This window comes from Teleopsis dalmanni, chromosome X (genome assembly GCF_002237135.1).
Source record: "Teleopsis dalmanni isolate 2A chromosome X, ASM223713v2, whole genome shotgun sequence".
In the NCBI taxonomy this organism is placed as follows: domain Eukaryota; kingdom Metazoa; phylum Arthropoda; class Insecta; order Diptera; family Diopsidae; genus Teleopsis; species Teleopsis dalmanni.
This window is the reverse complement of record NC_051848.1, coordinates 10,210,742-10,222,485: the sequence shown is the minus strand read 5'-3', so window position 1 is coordinate 10,222,485 and position 11,744 is coordinate 10,210,742. Positions and strand designations below refer to the sequence as shown.

The 11,744-nt window shown below is 33.0% G+C and overlaps 2 protein-coding genes across 3 annotated transcripts; one reads left to right on the top strand and one right to left on the bottom strand.

Annotated features, from left to right (window-relative positions):
• Positions 1 to 1,156: 1,156 nt before the first annotated feature.
• LOC119662791 (clavesin-2) lies at positions 1,157 to 5,333 on the top strand. Its single transcript, XM_038072547.1, has 4 exons — positions 1,157 to 1,608; positions 1,859 to 2,178; positions 4,471 to 4,932; positions 5,000 to 5,333. The coding sequence occupies exons 2-4, from the start codon at positions 1,942 to 1,944 to the stop codon at positions 5,180 to 5,182; spliced, it is 882 nt and encodes a 293-aa protein (XP_037928475.1). The 5' UTR covers positions 1,157 to 1,608; positions 1,859 to 1,941; the 3' UTR covers positions 5,183 to 5,333.
• Positions 5,326 to 10,515, bottom strand: LOC119662790 (dihydrolipoyllysine-residue acetyltransferase component of pyruvate dehydrogenase complex, mitochondrial). Of its 2 annotated transcripts, none has more exons than XM_038072545.1 (8): positions 10,081 to 10,515; positions 9,480 to 9,655; positions 8,959 to 9,411; positions 8,643 to 8,881; positions 8,428 to 8,576; positions 8,172 to 8,371; positions 6,146 to 6,248; positions 5,326 to 6,087 (listed from the first exon to the last, which is right to left on the bottom strand). In XM_038072545.1, the coding sequence occupies exons 1-8, from the start codon at positions 10,197 to 10,199 to the stop codon at positions 5,958 to 5,960; spliced, it is 1,569 nt and encodes a 522-aa protein (XP_037928473.1). In that variant the 5' UTR covers positions 10,200 to 10,515; the 3' UTR covers positions 5,326 to 5,957. The 2 variants fall into 2 exon arrangements, with proteins under 2 accessions (XP_037928473.1, XP_037928474.1); XM_038072546.1 differs by having other exon boundaries at positions 9,049 to 9,411; positions 10,081 to 10,514.
• Positions 10,516 to 11,744: the final 1,229 nt, after the last annotated feature.

The window sequence follows — 11,744 nt, the reverse complement described above, 5'->3', positions numbered from 1 at the left end:
TGAACCAAAGAATATATTTGTGAAGAGCACCGATTTGATTAATACCAAGAATTACATTATTCTTGTAACACTGTTGAAATAAAATAGTAGTTGTAAAATAGATGTAATAATGTAGTCCGGTAAACAATATCTCAGTCAATTATTGCTTAGTCTGATGAAGTGATAAACAATAATCCAGTCAAGGCGTAAAGAGGGGTTTTAAAAATACCTCGAGTTAAGAAAGAGTTAAAGTGCTCAAGTGCACTGGCTTAAATAGAAATAAATAAATAATAATAAATCAGTGAATTATTGTGAATATTTTAAAAGTTACGATATTGGTTAATATTAAGGATAACTTGAGTCCTGTTGAGATGAAACAAAAGAGTGGACGTAATAAAGAAACTCTCTAATCAATATCTGATGTAACACAGTCAATTAGTACATATTTGCCCAAAAACTTCGAAAACTTTAATATCGATAAATGTGAAGGAGTACTTGATTTCTGTACACATTCCGTTTACATTGCTAAGGAAAAAAGAAGACGTAATAAAACAATCCGCTCATAAATGTCTTAGTGAGCACAGTGATCAAACTATATATTATATGTGTAGATATGTGTCCACATAATTGTATGATAATGTGTGATAATGTGCCCCACTCAAGCTCGAAAGTATTTTATCATTTTGCATATCACATTCAAAGACAAAGTTCACCAGAGTTTTCGGGTTCCAACCCAAATGGTAGCAGCGCTGTAAATGGTTGTTCTCTTGTTGTTGTTGGGTCGGTATTGTTATGATATTTATTGCTTGCATTGTTATTGTCCACTTCGATTATGTGTAAAACAACAGCACTATATTTACTCAGTTTTCGTATGGAAGTAGAGCGTCTAGAAGTTGTCGTAGATGGCACGAAATAATCAAAGAAAGAATTAGTGGTATTGTTTGCTTTAAGAAAGTTAGTGAGTAAGATAAGTTAGCACAGCAGTTCACAGCGTATATTCCGATATACATATATGTATGCTTGGACGTAAGTATGTATGCATGTATGTAAGTATATAAGTATGTAGCAATAAACATGAAGAAATCGAATTAAATGCTACTTTGTATTTTGAAACTGAAAATATTGATAAGAAACCGAATGCGAAGTTCGACGACTCAATACTTCAGTTCTGTCATGAACGTTAGCGACATCCATCGATGTAGTTCGCGCTGTCGTTTGCCTTTAGCAACATCATAGCCAACGTTCTAAACTTGGAGGGAACCCAAGTAAAACAAAATATTTCAGTTGCCTGAAGAGTAGTAACTGACGAAGATCTCGATCGAGTCTAAGCTCCTGCACTGGCAAGGCATTGCACTGATATCAAAATTAATTCTCAAATGAACTAAACTGAACTGAATTGAACTGTACTGTACTGAGAACTCAAATAAAAAGCAAAATACTAAATAGAAATTATTTTCAAATCGATTCTAAAATTTGAATTTTGAAATAAAACCTCAATTACCTCAAGTGTTTTTAATATATGCACATTTAGTATCGCGTTTCAGTTGTGATTTGTGATTTAAAAACGCGAAACTCAAAGTGAATATTTTGTACTGAAGTGCGTGTTCGAACCCATCGATCGATTCTAAGGTGATTTTAAAAATTATTTAAGTAACGCAAAAAAAATTTAAGAATTCGAAACTTCGAAACTGGAAACGTTAGTTGTGATCACTAAATGAGTTGAAGTAGAATTTAAATTTAAAAAAATTCTACAATTTCTAAAATTGCACACAATTTCAAAATAACTGCGTTTATAAGTGGCTCCCTCGCTCTTCAAACGCAAACCTCAAAATCTTTCCAGTACCGCAATTTCAACAGATAATTTTCTTGTCATTTACAGTGCGAACTATCTAAAGTTCACATCGAACAACCGATCGCCTACAATTTACAGGATCATATATCACTCAAACTCCCTTATTGATAATGGCGGAGTGTAACAACGAAGAGGCTTTCAATCTACGAATTGGTTATCTGAAACCAGAGACTGAGGAACTAGCTAGGACAGAACTCAACGAAACCCCCGAAACCAAAGAGATAGCAATTAGAGAACTACGTGAACTCCTCCACAGTTGTGCCGATATCAAATACAGAGACGATGATGATTTTCTTGTGATATTTCTGAGATGTTGCCACTTCTATCCCAAAAGTGCATTCGAAAAAGTAAGACCCAAAGCGCATGAATCATAAATTTCATTTCCATTTCAAATTTTAATTCGTCTTTTTTGCATTAAATTTTTATGTTTATGTGTGCGTTCACAAATTCAATTCATTATTTTTTTCTTATTTGTTTTGTTTTTAATAATTTTTAGGACTTATATTTCAAAAATTTTTATCTTACTCATACGAACAAACACATTGGGTCTAGCGATAATTATTGTATTCAACTCAATATCAGTTTACTTCGTTAAGTTTCAAATTCAAACATTTTTGCGTTTTCATTTTGATAATGTAAATGTGTTTCCACACGTTCACATCGTGAACACCAGCATGGAAACAAATCTTCGTTATGAAAAAAAAACACGCACTGAAAACTGATAGATTTTTCTCACTCCACTCGTTTCGATTCCATCAACGCACATACTGTAAAGCATCCCTTATGCAAGCTACCATTCTGCAGGTCACCATTTTGGAGGCTATCATTCTCCAAGTCCATACATCACTTCAATATAATTGAATTACGTCTCTACAGGTCTATCAGCAATCAATGAAGTTTATAATCTTAAAAGTAGTCTATCTACCGGAATAGTCCTAAAGTGAATATCCTATATCTCCGAATTTCATCGAAAGTCCACATAATGTACTTATGATTGCTAAAAAAAAAGCAGTTCGAACAATGGAACAGTAATATCTTTAATATTACAGATATTAGATTAAAAATTCTTAATTTGTGTAAAAGAATGATGTGTCAAATATATATTTACAGTCCCATGCATTAACAAATTTTCTTGATTAACCTTTACGGATATGGATTTCAGTTCATATGTAATACACCCAGTGTCCAACTATCTTTTGATTGCTAACAAAATTTTAATTTTATATCACAATTACAGAACTTACCACCTGCATTTTATGTATAAACTTCCATCAAATAAATTTTTTTCGACATCTAACACAATATACTGTATATCGAGTACATAATATAGAAAAAATTTTGTCTATAAACTTAGGGTTTTGTTCTATCATTACATTATGTGAACAATGTGAAGAATTCTTACCAACAATCTTCAGCAAGTCTCTCAGCTTATAAAACCATTTTGTTTTTCCTTGCTTATTTCTATTCATTTTTTTTTGCTCTAGTCTTCTTCCAAGCATTCACTCAATTGAAATTCATTCGTTCGTTTGCTATTCATAATTTTTTATACATATACATATGTATATGACATAATAATTGCCAATTGCACATGATAGGATAGATGATACAATAGCAAATCTGATTATAGATTGTAAAAGACTCTTTTTTTAGGATCAAGTATTTATTTATTCGAAATTCATTCGTACGTTTGGTTATTTGTATATCAAGAACTATTTCTGTGTGACATGTTATGTAGCATAAAAGCACGGATAAGAAAAATGGTATAAACACGTGTAGCTCTACCATTATTGGGGAAACTTGCTTTAACCGTACCCATTGCATATTGTGAATTTCCCATGGAAGTGATAGGTGTTATTCTGACGAAAATGATAAGTAGTATCAATCGCTCCATAAAATTTCTCACTATAAAACATAATCTATAATTTCGTAAAATTTTGTTTATATATAAGGATATATCATTTTCTTTGCTACGTATGTTTCAATGATCGATCAAGTATCAATTGCAAAATTTTATGTTGCCTAGCAGTCAGTAGATGTTTAAAAAGATATCAATTAATATACCTAAAAGGTTTTATCAAGTGAAATTCCATAAAGCCGCCATAATTCTAAGCGTTTTATGGCCCCATTTAATGGCCTCACTTCAATTGCAGTCATAATGGCAATGCTGATAACAGCGCTAATGGTATTGTTCGCTAAATGCGAACAATACGCGTATTGGTCAGTTTTATGACTTTTATAATAAATTAATAAAAACAATAATGAATTAACTAATATTATGTAAAATTATTAGCATTATTAAATAACCGTTACACATTTTACATAATCATGATATATAATAATATTAACTATGCACTAATGTTTCGAGTTGTTCGAACAGTTTTACGTGTTCGAACAGCTTAAGTAGCCTAGAAGTCGCACATTTGTATCTTCGAACATTTCAAATGTTTGAAAATATTGGAGCTGATCGAAAATATTCGAACTCACAATGAGAAATATTCCCAATAGGCTTACTCGATGATACTCAGATGCAGCACTATATATTCATTTGTCGATATATATATATTATAAACTTGTCTTTATAAAATATTAATATTATTAATTTTAATTAATTAATTAATAAAATTAAATTAATGGTATAGATGAAATCAGTGGCAAGCTTTCGTAAGGACTATGCGTTACTCGTGAGGGGATTGCTGGTGGAACAGGTCAAGGAAAAATTTGTACAAGGTAGCGCAGTAAATGTATTGAGAAATTGCGATCAGAAAGGACGTCGCGTATTAATTGTTAATTGCGGAAAATTGTGGAATCCTAGCGAAATACCGCCAGATGAACTCTTCCGTATGTTATATATGGTGCACATTGCAGCACAACTTGAGCCAGAAACACAAATACGAGGTGTTGTGGTTATTATGGATTTTGATGGTCTCGCAATGAAACAAGTGAAAGCGCTTTCCCCAAGTTTTTCGAAGCGGCTTCTTTCGTTTATACAAGATGCAATGCCATTGCGCATGAGAGAGGTGCATTTCGTAAAACAACCATTCATCTTTAAAATGGTTTGGCAGCTATTTAAGCCATTTGTCCGCGAGAAATTGAACAAAAGGGTAGGTGGTGTGGTGACTTATTCTCTTTGCTATATAAAATTAAATAAATTATGTTTTTTTTTAATAGATGCACTTCCATGGTAACGATATGAAATCTCTGCATGCATATTTGTCACCAGAGATCTTACCAGAAAACTATAAGGGACAACTGCCTATGATCAATTACGGTGGTAATGAATGGTTGCCTGCATTGGAGAAAAATTCCGAATATGTTAAAGAGTGGGCCGAAATGGGACCAGCCAAATGGTAATTACTGAAAGATACTTCAGGCTTTCTCTGCGTGCTAGCATCCTCCTTTGAACAAATTAGCAAATTAAACATTTATCTTATATTATAATTATGACATACCTCATTTAACATTCCAAAAAAATACTTTTAAATAAAATAAAATCGTTCGTAAACAATATTGTTTCCATTTATTCAGGCCAAAACTATTTAACAATATGAGTTTCGTTTTTATACCGTCGTTATTCCAACTTAAGCAAAGGTTAAAACAATAAAGATTATCGCAAATGAAGCGATAACATGACACTGCGTCGCTTATGTGTGTTTCCTTCTCAATTAATAAACAAGTTGGAATAAAATATATAATAAAAAATAGAAAATATATAACAAGAATGACAAAACGAAAACAAAAACAAAATTAAAATGATATATAAAAAATTATTAATCAATAAGATTGATGGCTCTTTCTATGGGCAGTTACTAAGTGTACTAAGTGTACTATATATGATTGGTTAAAAATTTGATTATTTTCACATATGCAGTTTGCCATTACACAAAATTAAAGTAATTATATTAAGTAAACAAAATATATTTTTGCTAAGAAAAAAAAAATTTAATTATAATAAATCATCAATATTTAATTAGTAATCACAATCGTTTAGGTCTAATTAGGGAAAAACAAAAATAAATTTCTTCTTCGAAGGTTTAAATTCTCAGATTCGTGTTTAGTTATCAACTTAGCCGTTATAGTGCACAGGATATGCTCTATTATTTTACTTAAGAAGAAACAATTTAATTAATTACAGTATCATAGTTTGGGGATCTTCAATGAAATCGCGGAAATGCGATAGCCATTGGGCTGCAAGTGCTCCATCGACGGTTCTGTGGTCGGCACTCAATGTTACGTTCATAACGCTGACTTCTCTGAAACTATTAAGAAAAATGAAAATGAGAAACTTACATTACTCAAACCATGTAATTTGCATACCCTTTTATGTTATCTGGATCTGGTAACAGTTTCTTTGATGTTGTGCCAACAGCTAGAATACATGACTGCGGTGGATTTATAACAGCACAGAAGTTGGTAACTCCTAAAAGACGTAAAATTTACAAATGTTAAAGATGGTACTTCTAAATGTTGCTGCATTATAGTATTGGAACGGTTGCATCGAATATCGAGTTCGAACACTTCAAAAATTTGAAAAACTTTGAGCGACTTGTAGATATTCAAGCTACTGGATCAGCAAATCTACTTTGTTTTTCATTTTGTTTTATACAAAATGGGTACACGGTTTGCGTTGTTTGTTAGTGCTTGTAAATAAACATTGCTTCACAGATTGCATATTATAGCACTACTTGCACACACATATTAATAATTTTTTATATGCATACTTGTATTAAAAGCCGTTTTTATAGTCGTAATTTGAGTCTCAACACTTAGTTAAGTCATACTTAAGTCATCAACTGGCTCACATCATACTTAAGTCAGTTTAGAGACTTAAAGTACGACGATGAAATGAACCCTAAGTGTCGCTAAAATAGGGAATCGTGTGAAGTGACTTGTCTAGGCAAAACTAAACCAAATATCCAACAATCATTATGTGTGTGTATATTTGGTTGCTTACGAATTGCTTTTGTTTGTGATTTTCACAGATAAAATAAGCATCGTATAACAGACTGATCCAAAGACTTAATCTAGCCACTGCGTACCCATCGCTCCTTTAAATGCTCGAATGCAGATTTGATTTTAGTTTTAACAACAATCTCACATTAGTGCTTACAAATGCTGAGCAATAATAATAAAAATGCTTTATTGTTCACATAAAGATATACTTTTTGGTTCTGTGATGACACTCACGTGGTGTTCGTCTGTATAGTGCCCTATCATGATCACGATTAGTATTTCAAGGTCCTTTCTCCCTAATAGGAGCAGCTTAGGTATTATACTTAAATACCTAAGCTGTGTTGTACTGCAAATAGCACGACTATCGTGCTATTGGCAGGTGAGGATGAGTCTTAAGTATAGAGTCTAAAGACTATAATAGAGTAGAAACGTAATATCAAGTAGCTTGACAAATTTAAGTGTTGTGGCCTATTTTATTTCCTCGTCCTTACTCTTGCCTTACTTCTTCTCACCTCTACTCTATTGGGCCTTTAAGTCGGCTTTGTCGCACAAGGGTAACAATCAGTAAAATCAAATACTACTAGTTAACTTCATTTCTAAACCGTGTGGATGATGAGTTCCACTTCAGCAATCTTCCCAGAGTTTCGCCGTTCTTAAAAAATAAAACGATTAAGGTAACATTCTCCAGAAGCAACGAGTTTAAGTTGAGTTTAAAAAAGTATTCAATCATACTTATCCCAAAATTATTATGAACTATTTAAAGGGTATTAAAAAATAGAAAACAAAAATAATCTTAAAAAAGTATAGAGAGTACAGAAATAAAGAAAATTATGAACGACGCTTTTGTCTTCACTTCCTTCTAACTTTTCAAACAGTTTAAAGTTTTACTATATTCGTTAGAATTACTTCATACAAAACTTATTATGGTTGGTATTTACTCTACTCTGCAGAGATCTATCTAACATGATAACAGATAACATGAAAGGAATTAGAAAGCCGTAAGCATGGTTAGGATGGTGATGGTGGGTGATGGTAGTGTGAGAGGGGAGGCGATTGTGAAGGAGTATATATGCATTGGGGATAAGTTGAATTTTAATTATAATCAACCTGGGTCTAGGCGGAGAAATGTAGCGCTTCAATTGTGGGTCCAAAGATCGATTGGCATACAAAACTTCGGACCTACTTAGTTGAACATACTGCGGTACATTGTGGTGCATAAAGAAAAAAATATTTCCTAAAAAAATTTGGTTATACAAATTGTATAGTAAATAGCAACCCAAAGAAAATCAGCAACATCACACTATCAATACCCTATTATACAATTAGAAGCATATAAAAAGCTTGAAGTTTTGAAAAGATGTGTTATGTTAGATGTATTTTTCTGACTTACCGAACATTCCCAAATTGGAAACAGTGACAGTGCCACCTTGGAATTCATGTGGCTTCAACTTATTGTCACGTGCTTTACCGGCCAATGCTTTTACTTCTTTTGAAATTTCTATTACTCCTTTACGATCGGCGCTAAACACTATAGGTGTAATTAAACCAGTATCAGTAGACACAGCTACGGAGACGTCAACGTAGTCGAATCTATAAAAAATATTATTAAGTAATTGCACAATATACTTTAAATTTTATTTACTTACTGCCTCATGACAGTTTCCATCCAATATGAATTTGACTCAGGCACTTTTCGACAGGCAGCAGCAGTAGCTTTAATAATAAAATCATTAACAGAGACTCTTACCTTCTGTTTCTCATATTTCTTGTTTACTTTAGCACGGAATTTGAGAAGCTAAACACAAAAAAAAACAAAAATACTTTAAACAAATAATCAAGAATTTAAAAAGAAATGGCTTACGTTGTCAACTTGACATTCTACACTAACATAGTAGTGTGGAATAGTTACTTTCGATTCCAATAAACGTTTAGCGATGACAGCGCGAACATTAGAAACGGGAACATCAATATAACCACCTGGAGGCATCTTTCCAGGTGCTCCGGCAGCAGCACCTTTAGCAGGTTTTGCTGCTGCTCCTGCTGCTTTCATAGCACCAAGATCGTCTGATTTAATAGAACCATGAACACCACTACCCTTTCCTATGTATGTAAACAATAAAAAAATTAAGAACTTAAAATAACAAAAGTAAATGTGAATAAGTATGTGAGCGTGTAACCTTCTAAACGAAGTTTTTGAGTTTCTGCAAGTTTTTTTGCCATAGGGCTTGCATACACTCGAGGGCCGCGCTGTTCTACAGCAGTCATACCTGCGGCAGCCGCAGGGGCTGGTGCAGCTGCTGCTGCGGGAGCAGCTTTCGCAGGTGCTGGTGGTGCTGGTGCTGCAGCTGCTGGTGCTGGTGCTGCCGGTGCTGGTGCTGCCGGTGCTGGTGCTGCAGCTGCTGGCGCTGGTGCCGGTGCTGCCGCTGCTGGTGCTGCACCTGCAGGGCTGTCATCTTTAAAGTCTTTAAATGCGGCAACATCTTTTTGATCTTGTACAATTATGCAAACAAGTTTACCCACAGGTACACCTTTGGAACCAGCTGCAATTACAATTTTTGCTAAAAATCCCTCTTCAGGAGTCTCAAAACCCATTGTGGCTTTATCAGTTTCAATTTCAGCGAGAAGATCACCTAATAAGTGCAATAAATTTAAAAACATATAGAAAAAGAAAAAATAATAAAAAACAAAATATTCTTACCTTCGTTTAACTTGTCACCTTCTTTCTTCTCCCAGCTAACGATGTTGCCAACTTCCATCGTTGGTGAAAGTGCAGGCAAGTTAACCTTAATATGAGGAGGATAACTGCTGTAAGCTCGCACAAAATTCATGCTGGCTCCAAGACATTTTTTTGTTTTAATATTATTTGGTGTTAATCTAAATAAGATATATGCTTATGACATATTAATCAAACAATTTTTTTATTTAAACGAATGAGGGAATGTTAAATGCCCTTCAGTCTCTACAATTTGTTTAGCAAACATGACACCCACGTAAAAACAAACTTTTTTCTATTTTAATTTATTTTTCTATTAAAAACTTTGTGCAAACAGGTTGGATTAATATTGATTGAGTTATGTTAGAATAATAGAAGACGGCATGATCGCGAAAGAATGCTTTGGAGCTGTTATCAGTGATAGTTGCATTCAAATGCATTTTTGCAATTTGCCGACCCCCTTTATCATAACTGCACAAACTTCGGAGATTACACAACACTTTCTAACCTTAAAACAAATCTTAAATGCAGTCAAGACGCTTTACTAACATTTCTGTAAAGTCATATTACATATTGGTTATCTTACCTGAATTGTTTTAAATTCCTGGCTGCAGTCACCGTCAGCAGACGTGAAACACCGCGAGTCGCTTTTGCAAAGCTTACACCCGAAAATGTACTTGTACGAACTGCAATTATCCTAAGCATTTTGTCCCGTATGAAGCAATACTTTTCTTGTTTCTTCTCACTGGTTTACACAAAAACGCCAAATAAAGTGTCACAGAAAAGTTTCGTATTATTTCTTTGGAAACAATACGTAATCTTTCTTCCCCCAGTTCGTAATATTTCAGCCAAACAAAATATTGACTGCTACCGACCTTTTAATTCTTTAATAGGTCAAAATAAGCAGAAAAAAATTCTATAGAAACAATGCAAATGTCAAAATATAAAACGAAATTTTAGGGTTACCAAGCTCAATAAATATATGTCTTTTGTCAAAAGCTGATAACAAATTGATTATAAAACTTGTGCATTAGCACATATCTATTTAAACATAAAAAATTTTATTTTATCTCAAAAAATATATTGACATTTAAGTCTAATATTTCGATTTCTAACATGAAAATCAAAGTAAAATATTTTACTAGAAACTAGCAGGTAAATTTATTTTTCTACAATATGTGCTTTCGGTAACTTTTAAGTGTGGCAAAAAACAGCAAGTTGCTAGCTTAAAGTTCCTACAATGCACTCAAAACAACAACACTACTTTCTTTAACTAAACACCTAGTTGTAAAGTGGCCAACGTTTTGGCAACTACAGCGCGATGTAGAATATCTTTTTTGAGTGTCATTCAAGAGAGAAAATCCATGAATGACACTCATAAATGGTAGTCTGCACCTTTGAATGATACGCAACCAGCATGTTGACGTGCTCACCAAAATTTTGGTGAGCATATCATTCAACTTTTCACCAACATGTTGTGAATAATTGCTTGTCACCCAAAAACTTGCATTCGTCATTCAAGAGCATATTTTTGCATGGTTGCACTAACACACTTACAGCGTGCGTAAACACCCTTATCTTCAAAAATTTTGTTTGAATGACAACTCTTGAAAGTGAGCATGTTCAAGTTCGGTCGCTAGAATAAATTTAAGCAAGAGAGAGCGCAACTTGAATGACATTCAAAAATGATAGCCTGCACCTCGCTTAAATGAAAAAATGTTACCAACGCAATAAGCGAACTGTTGTGAACCTTCATTGGAAATTGTAACTCATATTTCAGTCATATGTCAAAGTTTGTTTATAAACTTCATAAATTCATACAAAATATAAAAAGTTTCACAAATTTGAAAATGAAATGTTTTAAAAATGTACAAAATTGTGGAAAATAAATAGTTATACATAATATATATGGACATATAAATATATACAAAAATTGTTAGGAGTACATAAAGAATATATGATTGCAAAGCGGTTTAAAATTTTTAACTTATTAGTTGCTAACAAGTTTACACTTATTAAGGCAATAAATATTCTTAGCTATTATTAATTTTGTTGTAACATTAAAATGCATAAAATTTTAACATTTCCTGCATTCTTAACATTGGTTTTGGTATATTATTCATTTTATTATTAAATTATTATTTATTTTTATACAAAATTTAATCTGCTTGCATAATGTGCACATATACAAGATTCGCTCTTCGCGAAAACAAAATATTTGACAGTTTACAACAGTGACGCCAATATCTC

What these genes read in the sequence shown, in the direction of transcription:
- LOC119662790 (XM_038072545.1), bottom strand. Translation starts at nt 10,199, where the DNA reads ATGCTTAGGATAATTGCAGTTCGTACAAGTACATTTTCGGGTGTAAGC. An exon ending in TCAAAAACTTCGTTTAGAAG is followed by an intron (nt 8,882 to 8,958) that starts GTTACACGCTCA and finishes TTACATACATAG; the next exon opens with GAAAGGGTAGTGGTGTTCAT. An exon ending in ATGGAAACTGTCATGAGGCA is followed by an intron (nt 8,372 to 8,427) that starts GTAAGTAAATAA and finishes TATTTTTTATAG; the next exon opens with ATTCGACTACGTTGACGTCT.
- LOC119662791 (XM_038072547.1), top strand. Translation starts at nt 1,942, where the DNA reads ATGGCGGAGTGTAACAACGAAGAGGCTTTCAATCTACGAATTGGTTAT. An exon ending in CCAAAAGTGCATTCGAAAAA is followed by an intron (nt 2,179 to 4,470) that starts GTAAGACCCAAA and finishes TTAATGGTATAG; the next exon opens with ATGAAATCAGTGGCAAGCTT. An exon ending in GCGAGAAATTGAACAAAAGG is followed by an intron (nt 4,933 to 4,999) that starts GTAGGTGGTGTG and finishes TTTTTTTAATAG; the next exon opens with ATGCACTTCCATGGTAACGA.